The sequence below is a fragment of the Alnus glutinosa genome, chromosome 12 (genome assembly GCF_958979055.1).
Source record: "Alnus glutinosa chromosome 12, dhAlnGlut1.1, whole genome shotgun sequence".
Taxonomy (NCBI): domain Eukaryota; kingdom Viridiplantae; phylum Streptophyta; class Magnoliopsida; order Fagales; family Betulaceae; genus Alnus; species Alnus glutinosa.
Window position 1 is genome coordinate 11,082,504 of NC_084897.1, and position 18,418 is coordinate 11,100,921.

At 34.4% G+C, this 18,418-nt stretch overlaps 1 protein-coding gene across 1 annotated transcript; it reads left to right on the forward strand.

The window, feature by feature from the left end:
- Positions 1-9,395: 9,395 nt before the first annotated feature.
- Positions 9,396-18,030, forward strand: LOC133852399 (phosphoglycolate phosphatase 1A, chloroplastic-like). Its single transcript, XM_062289151.1, has 11 exons — positions 9,396-9,742; positions 10,663-10,730; positions 10,914-11,006; positions 11,103-11,174; positions 11,970-12,041; positions 13,208-13,267; positions 13,460-13,512; positions 15,655-15,752; positions 16,397-16,496; positions 17,517-17,620; positions 17,697-18,030. The coding sequence occupies exons 1-11, from the start codon at positions 9,433-9,435 to the stop codon at positions 17,801-17,803; spliced, it is 1,137 nt and encodes a 378-aa protein (XP_062145135.1). The 5' UTR covers positions 9,396-9,432; the 3' UTR covers positions 17,804-18,030.
- Positions 18,031-18,418: the final 388 nt, after the last annotated feature.

An 18,418-nucleotide genomic window follows, 5' to 3' on the forward strand; every position in this document is an offset into this window, starting at 1 on the left:
AGAGAGGGAGAGACAAAGGATTCTTTGACGAATTTTTTGCAGCTTTGCTTTGGTTTTAAGGAGGAAGTGGTTTGCTGGAACTCCCTTGCTGCTGAGAGAGAAACAGAGAGGAGAATGAAGCTTTTATGTTTTTTTGTTTCGTTAGGTACTCACCGGATGAGAGAAGGAGAAACACAGAAAGAGTTTGCTACATCTCATTGTTGCTGGCCATGAGAGACAACTAAAGTTTTCCTTCTTCTTTTCTTTGTTGTAACCAAACCAGACAGAGAGAAATGAGAGTTCTTTCTATTTTTTTTTGTTTAAGAAAAAGGTGCAGCCAAGTGAGAAAACAAATAGAGTTTGAGAGTTTCTCCCTTTTGTTTTTTTTTTTTGTTTTCCAAAGAGAGTTGTTGCCGATAGAGATGGAGAACGAAGAGAGAGTTCTTCTGAGGGTTCTGATCGATGGAGAGATAGGGGAAAATGAGAAGTTTATCCTGCTCTGTCTTGCATTGAACTGAGAGAGAAAGAGAATTGCAGCGCCTCTGCAAGGGAAAAATAAAGAGAGCAAGAAGAAGAGAAGATGCATGAAACTGAACGTGAGGGGTGCTTTCCTTATATAGTTGTCTGGACGGTTGAGATCACTTGGATCAAAATTTGTCCAACGGTTGGGGTTTATAGCGTGGACAGCAAGTTGGGACAAGATATTTGATTTGATAAAATAGTGGAGGATAGCTAGTGCGATGGGATTTATCTTCTGCAATTCTCTGTCAATCGATCGCCATATATTGGGTCATCAATCATCATGTAGATCAATCATCAGTCTATGGGGATCAATCATCGTGTGGATCGATCACCCTACTGTGGGGATCGATTGTCGATTTTCAGATTAGTTATTTGTAATATTGTATCTAAAAGTTTAAGGTCTGATAAACTTATTTAATCGATTCAGAACTATAAACGTACCTCAAATATTAATGAATATTTAATCTTATAAATATTCATATCAAATATTAACGAATATTTATTCTTGTAAATATTCATATGTTCTTTTGTATTATCATCAGGTCTTAAATTACAATTTAAGATGTTATATTATATGTTTTAAAAACTGGGGCTCTACAACATTACTTACTGCTATGCTGCATGATATATACTTAGCCTCCATTGTGGATTTTGCAACACAATTTTGTTTCTTGCTAGACCAAGAAACAGTTGTACCACCAAATTGGAACACATAACTACTTGTAGACTTTCTATCATCTGCATCTCCTAGAAAATATGTGCATGTGTATCCTGCAAATTTTAGATCACTTATGCCAAAACAAAGCTTGATGTTTTTGGTACCTTGCAAATATCTAAATGTTGTGAGTTTTAAAATATTCGCAAGCACATGAATTATTTGCAATATAGTGTGTGCAAGTGCGAGGTTGAATCCACAGATAATTGTGTTGTGAAAATTAATTTATATTTAAACTAATTCTATTTTAACCTAGTTCTGAATTTTTGAGATTTTTATCATGCAAAATAATAAACTAAATTAAAATTGATAAAGAACAACTGATGAAAAACACTAAGGTTTTCAGAATCCACCTCGCCAAATCAAACACCACATTCTTGTATTTTATTTATACACTCAATAAATAATTAAGCCATATTCACTAATCAAGGTTCCGTAAAAAATGCATATTAAATTATTCAATGAATCCAATTCAATAACAAATCATAATGAATATCTATGGGAAATTAAATCATCCAATGTATCCGTTTGATAAACAAATCACAATGAATATCATCTTTCAAATTAAATGATTCGATGTATCCATCGGTTGAAACACATTGAATATCCAACTTTTAATAATTAATCATTCAATCAAAAGACAAATCAATTAATTGAATATTGTACTTGAACAATATTTTGATAAATATCGGGATTGTATAAATAAAATAACAAGAACATGCATTATCAATGACGAGGTTTCATTTTCAACCTTAGTTGAAGATTTAGTCTCTCATGACTAAAGACAACATGCTAATTTGAATTGAAAACATAAAAAAAATCATTACTTATAAAAGACAAACGTACGAAAAGGAAAAGGGCAAAAAGAGCTCACAAACGGTTCTGCCAATCCATTTCTCACATTCAGCTTCCTACTCGTGCCTCACTTCCCCCCCCCCCCCCCCCTCCCCCACACGTCCTCATGAAAACGACACAAATATATAAGTCTATAACTAGGTTTACAAAATAGTATATAAAATGGTGCCTTTGCCCTCTCTTTCATGTTCAGCCTCTCTTCACTTTGAAGAGAAAAGAACAAAAATAAATATTAAAACAAACCGTAGTGTCTCCCAGATACACATTAGCTACAACACTAAAAAAAAAAAAATCTCCCTTAAAGGTGCCGCTACTCACACGTCCACTGATTTACAAGTAGACAACCTAAAAAAAACTTGCGCCGCATGACTTGCTGTTTCTCTACAAAACAAATTGCTTTCCACATGTGTTTGTGCTGCTGCTCTTCTTGGAGAGAATCACTGATTTAGTGATGTTGTGGAAAAAAAATCAAATGAAGAGCTGCAACTCTTTTTGGAAAGAATCGGTGCTGCATGTCTCTCCTTGTGCATGATTTTGGGTGCTACCCTTTGTGCATGGGTTAAGATGCTCTCTCAATCCTCTAGAAAAGATGTGCGTGTCCCTAGCTCAGTCAAAATATGGTGCAGCACAATTTGCTTTAAATTAAGACAAAATCTTCCCTTAAACGTTTTCTTAATTTAATCCAAGCTGTCTCATGGGTTGCACAAGCAGGGACAGGCAAAGGGAAATACTGCCAGGTCAGCCCTAGTGTCGTGCTTGCATGGGCTCTAAAAAATTTCTTTTCCCGCTTCTTTGCAATTTTACAGAAATATCGCCATTTTCTCTTAATGACCCGCAAAATACTAAAATGCCAAAACTAACCAAAAAATCAAATTTTAATAAAGCTAAAGGTTTAGCAAATGCAAATTAATGGGTTCAAATATACAATATTTGGCACTCATCACTAAATATTTGCTTTACTGCTTGCTAATTTGCCTTCCCTGGATTAGACTGATATCTACTGACCAATCCTACCGCATGACAAATATCAAGCCTTGTACTTGTCATAGCATACATGAGACTACCCACTGCCTAAGCATAGGGAACTGATTCTATTTCTTTAATATCTGTCTCATTTTGGGGACACATCGTTTTGTTCAAATGTTGACATTTTGAAATAGGTGTACTTAAAGGTTTACAATTATCTATTTTAAACTTTTTAAGTATCTTTTCCAGATATTTTTCTTGATTCATGTATAACAATTTTGACTTTCTTTCTCTAGAAATTCTTATTCCCAAAACATAGTTAGTAGTGCTCATGTCTTTTTGGATTCTAAGAAAACTTTAGTTTTACTAATCATATATGGGCAATTTCCAGTCAACAATTGTCATCTACATATAATGATAATATAGTTAATTTATCATTATTTTTACAGATATAAAACACAATGATCTAGTGGACTTATCTTGAAACTATTTTCTAGTATGGTTTGGTGGAATTTCAAATACCATTGTCTTGATGATTGTTTTAGTCCATATAAAGATCTTTTCAATTTGTAGACATTTTCTTCATGTTCATCTTGTTCAAACCCCTCGGGCTGAATCATATAGATATTTTCTTTTAATTCACCATTTAAAATTGTTGCCTTTACATCTAGTTGATGTAATTCTAGATCCATTTTAGCTACAATAAACATGATTATTCTGATAGAGGTAAACTTTGCTACGGGCGAATATGTATCTACAAAGTCTATACCGGGTTGCTGAGTAAATCCTTTGGCTACCAACCTAACTTTGTATTTGTTAAGGCTTCCATCTGCTTTGAATTTCTTTCTGAGTACCCACTTGCATCCTATTGTTTTCCTTCGACTTGAAAGATTTGTGAGTTCCCATACATCGTTGTTCCTAATTGAATCAATCTCATTATTCATAACTTCAATCCATTTATCAGCATCAATGCCATACATTGCTTCTTTAAAATTCATTGGATCATCTTGTAAATTTATGTCATCTACACTTAGAACATAATGATCTTTGAGTTTAATTGATGGTTGCCTTTGTCTTTTACTTCCATTGTTTTTATCTTCTGTATCCATGTGAGATAGATTATTAGATTTCCTTTTAATACTCCCACTAAGCTGAAGATATCTCTTATGTAAGTTATTTAGTGGAGAATATATTGATGGACGCCCTATGTCTTCGGAAAATGTGAGTTCATCTGTAGGAGTGATTTGATTGGTATTTTTAAGAAATATATCATCTTTACTTTCTATCAATCAATCCTTTTTCAGAATGATAAAATCTATAACCACTACCATTATCCACATACCCTATAAACCTGCATTCCCAAGTTTTGCTTATTAAGTTATCTCTTAGAGGTTTTGGGATAAGAACATGTACTCTACATCCCCATACTTTGAGATGTTGAATATTTGGCTTAAGGCTTGTCCAATATTCATAAGGTGTGAGTGGCTTTGATTTTGTCTTAACTTTATTAAGAATATATGCTATAGTTGATAATGCCTCCCCCCAAAAAATGAATAGAAAAATCAGCATAGGCCATCATAGATCTAGTCATTTCCATTAAAGTTCTATTTTGCCTCTCTACAATGCCATTTTGTTGAGGTTTATAAGGCATCGTAAATAAATGTCGTATTCCATTTTCCTTACAGAAAAATTCCATGGCTTCGTACTCACCACCTCTATCATTATTTAAGCTTTTGATGTAGATGCCTAATTGTTTTTCAACTTCAAATTTATATTCTTCAAATTTTTCAATAGCTTCAGACTTATGTCTAAGTAGGTAGATATGTCCATATCTTGAATAATCATCAGTAAAAGTAATAAAATATTCCATTCCTCTATGTGTTTTAGTTCTTAAAGGTCCACATATATCTGAATGAATTATTTCTGATAATTCTGTTGATTTCCAATGTTTTGAAAGTCAATTTCCCTTTAATACATGATTCACATATATTAAAATCTTCAGAATTGATGTTTGGTAATAATCCATCCTTACTCATTCGGATTAATTTATCCTTATTTATGTGACCTAATCTTAAATGCCATAAGAAAGAACTATCAATTGACACATTCAAATAATCAGAAATAGATTTTTTATTATCAACTTTGAGAAAATACATATTATCTATTTTGTACCATTTACTAATATATTTCCTCTTCTAATGTACACCTTTTTAAATTTAAACTTAATAGCGTATCCTTTATTATCTAATACAGGTACAAATATTAAATTTCTACGGATACTTGATACAAACAAGACATGGTATAAAACAACAACAGAGCCATTGACAGAAATCTTACATTTTCCTTCACCTAAGACATCACTATAAGTATTGTTGCACATGTAAACTTTGCATTCACCGACTACTTTTTCTTTGAAATCTAAAAAAAATTCTCGACTTCTTATGATATGTCTTGTTGCCGACGAATCTATCCACCAAGAATTTGTAGTTGGATCTGACATCATTACTTCAGTAATTGTCATAGCAATTTCTTTCTGTTTCTTGCTGGCATTGTTCTTTGGACAATTTGCTTTAAAATGTCGTGCCTTTCCACATATGTAGCATGCTCTTTTGTTTTTGAAATTTCCTTTAAGTTTGCCCTTCCATTTTCTTTTAAATTTCTTCAAGTGTCCTCTAAATGTGGGTGCATGTGATGTATGTGCAGTTGTTTGTGCCATCTTTAAGTTTGTAGCTTTCCCTTATATTTTTCTTCTGTTTATCCTCTCTTCTTCCAACACAAGTAGTACTAGGAGTGATGTCATGGAAATATCTTTGCTGCTAAGTGTCAAAGAAGTGGCCACATACTTCCATGATAGAGGAAGACTATTAAGTATGGTTGTTACTTGCATCTTGTCAGACACTGATGACCTGCATTAGATAATTCTTTTGCAACAAGTTCCATTTGATTAACATAATCATTTTCTTCCATACGTGCATTGTTATATTTATTTAATAACGATTGTATGTGTGCGTTAGACCGATGTCCATACTTTTGATATAAGGCTTCCATCAAACCTTCTGCTGAGTCGTGTTCTTCAAAAAGAGGAATGATATTGTCTTTCATATTATGAAGAAGAGTAGCTCTTGCCATAAGGTCGTCTTCTAACTATTTTTCTTGTTTCTTAAAAACCACTTCGTCATGTTGACCATCCAATTCTGGTTTTACAAAATTAAGAGTGTACCATAGTTCTAATGCATCAATATATAAGAAATTTTTCGTTTCCACATTCTAAAATTGATGCCATTAAGGTTTTCAACCTTCGAGGTATCTATACCACTTTTTATAGCCATTTTAAAATGTGGATAGAATAATATTTAAGTAATAAAGTTTACTAATTACAAACTAATACAAATGTGTTCGTTCTCACACTTACATAAAACGAAAATAAAAATGTAAGTCTGAATAAATACAAACCAACAATAAAATAATATTAATATAGGAAATCAGTTGTCACTGGAATAAGTTATATGAGACTGATATTTGTTTTGGTAAGCTTGATAATATGCTAGAGTGTAACAGTGCATTCCCTTAGGCCATGAATCCCTCGAATGTTGTGCATCAGGTCTAACAATTTTTAAAGGATGTGGACCCTTTAATCTTCTATCAGCCGCGATCTTTGATCATGCTAAATCCGGAATAGTAAATTCAACCTGTGGTTCAAATCTATGATTTACGTTCCGATGGCCTTGATGCAAAGATTCTCCCTTTTCCCAATGTTTTGCATATTATTATTTTGAAAATTGGAGTGAGAAAAATCTGCAGTCTTCTTGCCAGTCCAATTACCTTTCAAGTGGTTTTGGAATCTTTTGAATCGGGGTTGAAATGAGCCAAAACAATCAAAATCAATACAAACACCTGAAATAGGCCGGTTTAGTGGATTTGGGTGATTCAGGCGGTTCAATTGATTCGAGCGGTTCAGGCGTTCTAACTGATGCAAACGATTCGGGCGTAATGGACCAGTGGAGAAGAAATCAGGTTTAACTCGTGAGATGGCGCGCTGGGCTAAATGGCGCGGGTCACGATCCGGGTCTGATTTCGAGCTTGGATATGGATCCAGGTCAGGGACTGGTTCAGGCTGAGAATAGGATTGGGCTTTGAGTTTCTAGGCCCAGGTTTCAAGAATGGACTTGTGGGCCGTGTGTCCACTTCGGACTGGGTAGGATCGGGCTCAAAACGGTGTCGTCTTGGAGATCCAGAACTGAAGAGGACCGTACCAATGAAATGTTGTCGCTCCAAGTTTGTGAAATGACGTCATTTCCAAAAGGACCAAAAGGTGCCTTTTGGAAGACATGCGAAACATTGTTGTTGCAAGAAGGGCCGAAAGGCGCCTTCTGGAACTGGCATGAAACGGCGCCTTTCCACTTATGTGAAATGACATCGTTTTGGATGAGTCCTTCGGGGTCAAAATCAGCCCATTTTTTGATCAAAACTGTGATGTTTTAATCAGATTTTGGGTAGTTTTCAACTTTTGAATTTGTAAATGAATTTATAGAGGAGTTTCCTGAATTTATAGAGAAAGAAATTGAAGAAAAACCTAAAATTGTGGATTCTTGAAGCAGTGTTTCTTCTTCTTCTTCAAGCGTTGATCCTTCACCTTCTCCAAATGGTGATTTTTCGTCTTCTCCAAGAGATCATTTTCCCATATGCTCAATGGAAATATATGTCTTTGATGTCTTCAATGGAGATGGAACATGAGTTTTCTAGTGATTTTTCTCTAGTAAATAGCGGCACTTCAGAAGTTCAACATTACTAGTGTATTGTAAACCACCCACAGTGATTGTAAGCGGTTCTTCTTGTGGATTGTGCAATAATAGATGAATATTATAAAAAGCAATTGTACATGCCAAACCCACGACTTGTCTAGGATTTGCCGCAGAATAGTTTGAAGATCTTCAGATTGTTGTTTCTCTTCTTCAGATTTTTTTCTTTCCCTTTTTCTATAATCTATATGGCTTTGATACCCTACTATAGGAAAATAGTTATAAGGATCTAACGTAAAATGATTTTGTCCCGTTAAGGTAGAAATTCGATGGAGGAGAAAAGAGAAAGAAAAACATAAATATGTTAGAATGAATTCTTATGTTATGTTTTTCTACATTTATATAGAACTGTCATAACTCTGCATGAAGAGTTTTACATCACTTCTCTATAAAATATAACTTTTTATGAAGAGTTATATCACTTTTCTATAACCTCATGAAAGTTATGACCTTTTATGGGAATGATTGGGTGTCGGGATGATCACACTAATTATGGTGTGATCACCCCTACATCTACACAAACGAGCCATAAGACTCGGTAGAGGTCGATGGACCAAACTAGCACAAAAAATAAAAATAAAAATAAAAATAAAGAGCTTGCTAACCTATAAAAAAAGGGCTTTACCGGGCATAGCCATTTCATCTTAATGGTAATATGGATACTCAATAGTCATTTATTTATTTATTTTTATACATAATAGAAACATAATATAAAAAGAATCAAACATTCTTATATTTTTTTCATTTAGTTTCGACTTTTGAGCAATTCTATTAGACTCGCTTTTAGCTATTAAATTTTTTAAAGCACCCTAATAACCTCACTATTTTAGCTATTCGTTTTTATTATTTCATTCTAATATTTTTTTTCAAAGATTTCTTTATTTTTATTTTTTTCTAAGAACATTTATATTTTTGTTTGTTTGTTCCTTTTTTTTTTTTTTTTTTTTTTCTTCTAACGATCATATTTTTAAATATTTGTCTTATTTTAACAGATATATTTTTAAAAATTTATATTTTTCTAATAGTCATATTATTGAAAATTTGTTTTTCTTGTCTTGTCTTTTTTTTTTTTTTTTTTTTTTTCTCCTCTAACGGTCACATTTAAAAAAAAATGTCATATATGTCCAAACAAATAAATGAAAATGAACGGTTGCATTTTGGGTGTGAAAAAGAAATAAAAAAAAAAGAGAAGCAAATTTTATTATTATTTATTCTTTTCGTGAGTGAACCGTATTCACCAACTCAAACAAAATTTACTATTTTACTGAAGTTATTGAGAATGATTTCTTATGCTTTTTAATAATTTTTTTTTTTTTTTTTTATAGATTTTTAATAATTTGATTCACTAAAATAACTATTTTTTTTTTTTTGACAGAGTCTACTTAAAATGCCCTAAACCTGAAAAAGTGAGAAAACTGATTACAACGTTGTTGTATTAAAATGAGAATAAAAAGAAAAAGTGCGAGATTGTGTGTGAACCCTATTCATCATCTCAGGTCTCAGCTCATCCACTCAACGCACACGTCATCCCAAACCAAAAAGGCATTTGAAAAGTTAAAACCTTAACTGCCTCAAACGACCACCTCAAGATAAAAAATGCTGAGCAGAACAACAGCCACAGCCTCTCTTTCAGTCTCTGCTCTTTCTTCCACAAACCCATCTCGATTTCTCTGCCATTTGAGCCCCAACGCTTCCACATTCTTGGGCCTCAAGAAGCTCTCGTGTACTTCACCAAACCCTTTATCAGACTTCGTGAGCATAAGATGGAACACCAATAAAAGCAACACAACCAACAAGTGTGAGAGGTCGAGAATGGCGAGTTTCACGACCCGGGCATCGGCGCAGCCCCTCAAGAATCCGGAGGAGCTCATCGAATCCGTCAAAACCTTCATCTTTGACTGCGATGGTGAGGGAGGGGTCTTATTGTTTTTCATTCTTGAACTTTTTTTTTTCCCGTACAAGTTATATTGACGAAAAAGAGAAAGAATATGTTTAATACTGTTGAATTGGATTTATTTGTTCATCAGTCTATTAGTATGTGTGTTGGGACGCGAGGACGGTTGTTTCTTGGGTTTTTCACAATTTTCCTTTGCTTTTTTGTTCTTTGATTCTGCCATCTAATGGAAGCCTAATGATTTCTTAACTGTAACGTTGGCAGTCATTCTTTTTTTGCCCTATAAGAATTACACATTGTAACCAGCAATAGAGCAAGTCAGTCTTTAGGTTTCCAATTTGTACAATGGGTGTGCCCAGAGTGGAAGCAGAATAGAGACATTTCTGCCCCCCAAAACCTTTTAGCAACCTCTGAAACATGGTCGGACATTCTAATGTTATGTGCCAGTAAAGAAAATGTAGTGCCCCAAATTAGATAATTGTAAGAGATGGGAGATCGAAACTTGGGGAGTATTTGATGTACATGTTGGATTCCAAGCTGACAGTGTTTAGCAGTCTTTCACTTTTCTCCACTATCTCTTGATGTGTGAGACTTGACACTCAAACATGAAATCCAACATCAAGCATTACCATTACGTGTTCACATAAATACATTTCCAATTTTAGAGTGACTAGGCCTACAATTTCTCATAGAGAGCTTAAACTTAGTGCTAAGATATTCGAGAAAATTTTTATTAGAATATTTCATTTATTGCCTTTTCCGTTGGAATCAGTTCCTCTTCTTAGTAGCTATTAAAGTTTCTAATTTAAATGATTAATCATGTGTCTGCAGCCTCTTTTCTATTTTTTTTTTTTCTTTGGGAGATTGATAAGGTTAGATATCTAATGACAATCTAATTAAAGCTCTTATTCTTATTTATAATTAATTTGCAGGAGTCATATGGAAAGGAGATAAACTAATAGATGGAGTCCCAGAAACCCTTGATATGCTCCGTTCAAAGGTTTGTATATGAATGTAGGTGTTACATTGCATGAATTCATATGGATATGCAACTCTTTAGCTTCATTTAATTTTATTTTTCTCTTCACTTCCTTGCAAAATGGTCACAATTGGAATTGTTGTGACAAAGTCTTAAGAGGCAATGAGTCGTTTATGGTCATTTCTTGAATTTCTTTTTCTTCAGGGCAAGAGATTAGTTTTTGTTACCAACAACTCGACTAAGTCTAGGAAACAATATGGTAAAAAGTTTGAGACACTTGGTCTGAATGTCGGTGAGGTTAGTTCATGATTCTTTTCTCCCCATGTTTGTAAAACTTTGTCAACTATAACTTCTTTTCTCCCCATAACTTCTAACGCAATTGAAATATTTCAGGAGGAAATTTTTGCATCATCTTTTGCTGCTGCTGCATATTTGAAGTCGATTAATTTCCCAAAAGAGAAAAAGGTATATATATTTTAATTCATAGGGGTGACAAAAGAAAATATGCTATTAGACCAGCTATGTGGGGCCCAGCTCCATATGTCTAGTCAAGAGCAGTTATTGCAAAATGAATTCTTATTATCATTCAATTGTGGTCAAGAATTTTGCATTAAAGTTTTCCGTATAAAGTCAATATATCAAGAAGGTCATAACAGGAGGTTGTTTTCCAGTAGAGGTAGTGGAAAATAGCCTAGTGTGTAGATCTACATCTATATGCAAGTATGTAAGTATATAAATGTAGACCCAGAGCCTAATTCATGCGTGCTCAGTAGTGTGCATTCTCTACAGTAAGAAAATATGTCCAACAAAAGAACCACAAAAACTTCCATGTTTTGGTAGTGTGCTCATAGCCATCTTACAGCCACACGAAGGATGCCAATACATCCACTATCTGTGAGATATATGATTCTGAAGAGGATACTTTACTGTGCTATGCGATGGGTCTTCTACGATTATCTTCCTTCCATTTGTATTTTTTTCTGGTGTTCCTCTAAGACCTTAATTTCAAAACTTATATGGTATCACTTACACATTCTAATGAATGCTTATTAAAATTTATTTGAATACCATTTTCAGTATTTGAGATCGTGGAACTGTAATTACTCTTTGCTTATGGGTTAACCTGCTACTCTTCACAATTTGTGCTTGTCCATAAATCCACCAATGGTCAGCCATGTTTAGAAACCTTGTTGACACATTGTATGAATATGGTGGCTTTGGATAAAGAAAATAGAGGACTAATAGCTGGTCATGATTTAGGTGTATGTGATCGGTGAGGATGGCATCTTGAAGGAGCTTGAGCTTGCTGGATTTCAATACCTTGGTGGCCCAGTATGTATGAAATTTGCATCGAATAAGTTTCACTTCATGCTCTAATTAGTCTGAAACCTGTAACTTTCACCTGATATTGTCTGAACATTTGATTTTGTTTTCAGTATGATTGAACTGCATCACAAAGACCAGTAGGTGCAACATATTTCTCACTACTGACATGTAACATTCAATCAAACAGTTCGAAGATCAAGTTAGAATATGGTTCCTCTTATTCTGCTTGCAAAACTTTATGCTTGATCTGTATGTGTCTCTCAAAGAAATAAATAGTCCAACTCTGATGAAATAGCTTTTATGGAGTGTTCTCTCTTGAGATGATTGAAAAATCAAAATATAGGAAGACTTTTAATTTTGCTTAACTCTATGGAAGAACTGTGAGAGTTGAAATGATGATATTGACATGGATGGCGGAGAACTTGGTAAGAAAATATTCGGAAGGGCTTGATCCAAATGTAGCATTTACTAATCAAGTGACAACAGTAAATGTATCCTTAATTGCTGTATCATGTGTGTGTGTTGTGTGTGTGTGTGGGGAAGTGTTGTTATGTAGAGTAATATTTTAGACTTCTCTGGTGATGTCCAAAAACCTTCCTTGAGGTTGTGATTTCAGCTTCACCTGCCTCCTGTAAAATTTTTTCTTTAACGCAATTAAAGTCCTATTTTCTCTTAATTGATATATTAGCTTAATTATGTAAGATAATCGCATGCAAAAGCTGAGAGGTGTCCTGACAGCTCTGCCGGTAATTCTTTACCCCCAGAAATACTATTTTCAAAAGAAAAGAAAAATTCTGGAATTTAAATCAGACACAGTAAGAGGTGGCTATTTAAGTATCACATATGGTCCATATGGATGAGGATTTTATGTTAAGATGAGGTCCTAGACAACAGTTGCTATCTCATAACAGGAATAAAGTGATGTTTTTAGCATACAATATCAGATTTCCTAGTATATCTATCGGTTTTGCCCATTTTGGGTTGGGGGGTGGGACTGTAATTATATGATGCAAGATTAATTTTACAATTTATAATAAATGTGTTCACATATCACTTTAATCAATGGAATTTTTGAGGATATTGGGGTTTGGCATATTCTAATTTTTTGATGAATGTGGAACTGTTTTATTATTTATATCCTTTTTTTTTTTTTTTTGATTTAAAACTTTCAGGAAGATGGTGATAGAAAGATAGAGCTAAAGCCTGGATTTCTCATGGAGCATGATAAAGATGTATACTTCTGCTCTCTCATGCTTTACAATTGCTTTTCTAATTTGAGTTTTTAAAAGAGTTCTTACCAATGAAAATGAGAAAATGTATTTTCAGTCTGAATTATCGTTTGCATATTCTTTTGCTCCTAAAAGCAATTGTTTCATTATGATTCAATTTCTGCCGTAACTCCTGTTCCTTGTTGCTTTTTTCAGGTTGGGGCTGTTGTGGTTGGCTTTGATCGTTATTTTAACTACTACAAAATCCAGTAAGCTCTCGGGCTTTTAATTACAAGATACACACACACAAACATTGATCTTGGGAAAACAGCCATTGCTTTTGTATTGAAGCATAGTGTATAAATTACTGCTTTTGGAATCCTTTGTTAGATTGTTCTTCCCTGTAAATGCATCTCTGTGACAGGAATCTGGTCTAAAATCATTGTTGTCAAGATTAGTGTTTTTCACTAAAGAGAGAGGCTAAAGATCTATATATTTCTGGCCCTCACAATCCATGGATATATAGGAACAAATACAATATTCTGGAGTATGGGCACCTCACCATAAGACAACTCATAGGGATACCCACCAATGCATCTCATCACTCTTACACTCTCCTTCAAGCTGAAGCATATATATTATATGTATATCCTATAAGCCTCGCATGGAACAAATGAACTTCCCTCTGCGCTTTTAATGAATTTGAATTACTTTTTTAAAAAAAAACCAAATGAACTCTAATTGATTACAACATATGGGATTTTCAAACACATTAGCAAGTTGGTTTGTAGGCTGAAAAACCACCAAAGGCCTAAAAACAAACAAAAATGATTGAAATACCATGAAACCAGGTGAAAAACAAACTGAAGCGGTCGGAAAACCACTGAATTGGCCGAAAAACAAAGTCAACCGGCCGAAACACCACTGAAATGGACAAAAACGAATAAAACCAGCTGAAACCACAAAATTTGTCAAAAAACATACTGAACTGACCATAAAACCACAAGAGAGAGGCTCAAGATCTATATATACTTCTGACTCTCACAATTCATTGATATATGTAGGAACAAATATTATATATGGAATATGGAAACCTCACCAGTACACCTCATCACTCTAACATTTGTTAAAGGAAAACTTAGAATATCACTTGTACATACAAAGTTGTTGACAGAAGTTACTTCTTTTTCACTCAGAAGGGTGTACTGATGTTTAAACTCGTGGCATTTGGTATTTTAATTACTAACTCCTCATTATGAATTTCTGTGTAGGAAAGACACTTGGGGCTCATTTGGTTTGCGGAATAGGTGTCTAAAATGGAATGGCTTTTAATTTGATAAGTAAGAGAAATTTTATAAAAGATGTAGGCGCCCTTGAGTATACAAAAGGATGCAAAAACATAAAGAGCAAAAAAGACAAGAGAAACAAGAAAAAAAACCCACAAAGACCCAACCACAATAGAAAACCCAAAGCACCCCAACAAAAACCCAAAAACCCTGTATAACATTACATCACAGCAACCCTCTTGCTTTTGCCCCGAGTAGAACCAAGACTCCTAGCATCATAATTGATATCGCACTCAAGGTAATGAAGTTCTCTATTCCCTTTAACCATAGGAGTGGAGATTGGGACCTCATGACTCTGCCCCTTAACCACTTGAGCCATAACATCCAAAAAACCCTTTATGTTCCCCTCAAAGGAAATCCCCACAGTTTAGAGGCACAACGCAGCGTCGAACACTACCCCGGTAGAACCTACAACCTTTTTGGAAGCACCTCCCCTCGAAGATTCACCCACCTCAAGTGGCGGGAAGAACCCACTTAAATAGGCGAGGATTAAACCCTAACCTTAACCATAGTAACACTTAGGCTGACAGTCCAGTAAAATAACATAAAGCCCAAAAATTAACATTAGCCAATCTGAAAAATAAATAACAAAACAAATAAAATGCGAAAATAACAAAAGTGCCCTTAATAACATCTCCAGCTCTCAATCACCCAGCCACAAAGTCATAGGCCAAGCCATCCTCCGATGTCGACGTTCAAACACACGTGGAATCAATGGCACTTATATCTGGTGTCCACGTCAGTTTCTCTTAAATTTCTGTTATCATACTAAATAGCTGAGATGTAATTGGCAGCTCTGATTTAGCTGACATCTCTCAAATTTAACATTCAACATACTTCAATCATCTTGTGTATTGTTTTAGTACACACACTTATTTACATTATTCAGAAGGCACTTCTACCATTTTACTTCTTAATAATCATTGATCGTTACCAACTTTAGTCACTACCATAATGTCTAAATTTTTCTTTAAACCTCTAATATTTTCTTTATGCACTTGAAACATATATTCAGTCCAGTTTTCCATGCTGGGAGTGATTAACAAATTTTATGTCTGATGGAAGGTATGGAACACTCTGTATACGCGAAAACCCCGGGTGTCTTTTCATTGCTACCAATCGTGATGCTGTCACACATCTAACAGATGCTCAGGAATGGGCAGGTTAACTTCTCTCCAGCCTTTATTTTTCATTTTCATAGATTTATCATCGACCTCTTGTGAAAATTGTTTGATTTTTTTCATAACTAAAAAAAGGGGGAAAGTTACTAAGAATATTATGTTGGAAAATTACTTCATGGAAGTTCTTAAAGGATTTATCTTGTGTTTGGACAAGGGATTTTACTTAAAGTTGTAATTCAATTTCCAATATTAATTTCCTGTGTACTAAGGTTGTGCCATTTTGCGCTTATTTAATAATATTGAAATTACTTAATAAAAAGAAAAATCCAATATTGATTTCCCTTGTTTGGGCTAACAAGAGAGTCATTTAAAAAATTCTTTGGAGTTTTAAACTTCAGATTTTTCAAGCACAAAAAATCTCAAAAAAGTTTAAATTCCATAGGAGGAGGCATCATTGTAGAAATTATACTATTCTATTCCCATCCTATATTTCTCTTCACTTGAACACTAAGCAAAAAGAAGGAAAAAGAAGGGATAACTATTCCTCTCTTCTCCTCTTTTCTCCCTCTTCCCATTATCCTTTCCTCTATTCTCGTTCCAGACTCCCAAGCATTAACAAAGTGTCAATTGATTGTAATAGATTATATTATCGTTTTATTCACACTGTTATGGGTACTTGATTTCAGGTGGTGGTTCTATGGTAGGTGCTATCAGTGGATCTACTCAACGTGAGCCACTGGTTGTGGGAAAGCCCTCAACTTTTATGATGGACTATTTAGCAAACAAGTACATCTTTCAAACACCTTATTCTCATTCTCCACGCTGCTTTGGCTGTAATTAATCCATGACTTCAACAAATATTGCTTACCCAAAAAAAAAAAAGACATGACTTCAGCTAATACAACTCACCAAAAGAAAAAAAAAAATTGACTTCAGCAAATTTTTTATGTCTGGCATATAGGGCTTATATCAGAGCTTTCAAATTGCCTTTGCAGTCCAGATGTAGACATTAGCATTACTGATTCAGAAACTTGTGCATGATTATAGAATTTTAGGGGAAACTCATGAGTAAGAAAGTTACATTCTATATTAGCCACAGCATAAAAACGGAGGTTCTACCTTGTCTATACAAAGAAAAAGTGGTGGCCAAACCCCCAAGGACATTCGGCCACCCCCTTGGCCAAAATGGGGGTGGCCGGCTACCTCCTTTATTTATTTATTTATTTTTCATATTTTAAATTTTTCTCTGTTTCTTAAATTGTTTTAAATTTTATTATTTTTTAATTGAAAAATGACACGTGGCAAAGGTATTATGGGAATATTTCGATAAATAGGGTTTTTTTTGGCACTTTTTGGTAGTTTGGGGGGCCAGAGTCCTTGGGTTGGTAGTTTGAGGGGTTACTTTCAAGACAACTGGTAGTTTGGGGGGCTTAAATGTTGTTTTCCCTAATATTTATTACTTTGTTTGCTTTCTAATAGACATTGTGTAAGCTTACTTTTGTAGTCATTGTTTAATCACTTAAGCATATGCTGGGCAAGCATCTGGAATAACAGTTAGTCATTGGTACCCCGAAAATTTAGCAAACACCTATCCTAATCTGCTTAGTCACCAAATCTTGAGGTAAAAATTTATGGATATAAAGTCTTGAGTAACACAGTAACAACAAAAGAAACAAACTCCATGAAAGTCATGGCGGATGCTACATTTCAATATCTGACCTAAACTTTGTTTGAAATTACCAAACATATTAGTCCCATCAAGTATGGGATCTCTAATATTAGTCTAATTGATTCTCACAACCACAGATTTGGCATTCTCAAGTCACAGATATGCATGGTTGGGGACAGATTAGATACTGATATTCTGTTTGGACAAAATGGTGGTTGCAAAACTCTTCTTGTTCTCTCAGGTAAAATTGTGCCTTGGTTAGCTTCATCTATTGTCATATAAAATCTGATTATCTTGTCGCCTTTTTTTCTTAACAGGTGTTACTACATTATCAATGCTTCAGAATCCAAACAACTCCATACAACCTGATTTCTACACCAACAAGATTTCAGATTTCCTTCCCCTCAAAGCTGCAACTGTATGATAATCACATATAAGCACTTTGTGACATTTTCCTTAGACCCATGTGTTCATTATTTCAGTTTTTAATAATGATCGTGAATATTCAAAAGCCATCAACTTGTTTTTCACTTTCACAAAATTTTAGAACTGGACAGCGATAGCTGCAAAGAGTACTTTCTTTTGTAGTTTCTGAAAATCAACGAGAAGTTCTTATATATATGAATGTTAAAGTTCTATCCCTAGTTTCAACTCTGTCCCATATGGTATCGCGTGGTAAAACTAGACATTTCTATGTGAACTTACGGCTATTGAAGGGTTTGCATGGGAAGAAACTAGGGGAAGAAGAGGCTATGTCTTTTCTATGTAGCCTCTCTCCTCATAATAAATATGTATAGGATATAAATTTTCTACAAACTTGATTGTAGGAATTCTTCAAACCTAAGAGAATGTGAGAAATGAGTAATGCTATACGTCCCCCCCAAAGCTTATGTAGCGTGGTTCCTCACAACTAAAAAACAAATTCACATTCACAAAATGCTATGGACGACCACGTCACATAAACTTTGGGAGATTTCAGAGGTGGGGGGGGGGTGTATTAGACTTTATTTTCCACATGTGATTAATTCTGTATAGACGT

Bases quoted from the DNA above. Each gene is read 5' to 3' on its own strand.
- LOC133852399 (XM_062289151.1), top strand. From the start codon at position 9,433: ATGCTGAGCAGAACAACAGCCACAGCCTCTCTTTCAGTCTCTGCTCTT. The intron at 11,007-11,102 runs GTTAGTTCATGA...GAAATATTTCAG, and splicing joins TTGGTCTGAATGTCGGTGAG to GAGGAAATTTTTGCATCATC. The intron at 11,175-11,969 runs GTATATATATTT...GTCATGATTTAG, and splicing joins ATTTCCCAAAAGAGAAAAAG to GTGTATGTGATCGGTGAGGA.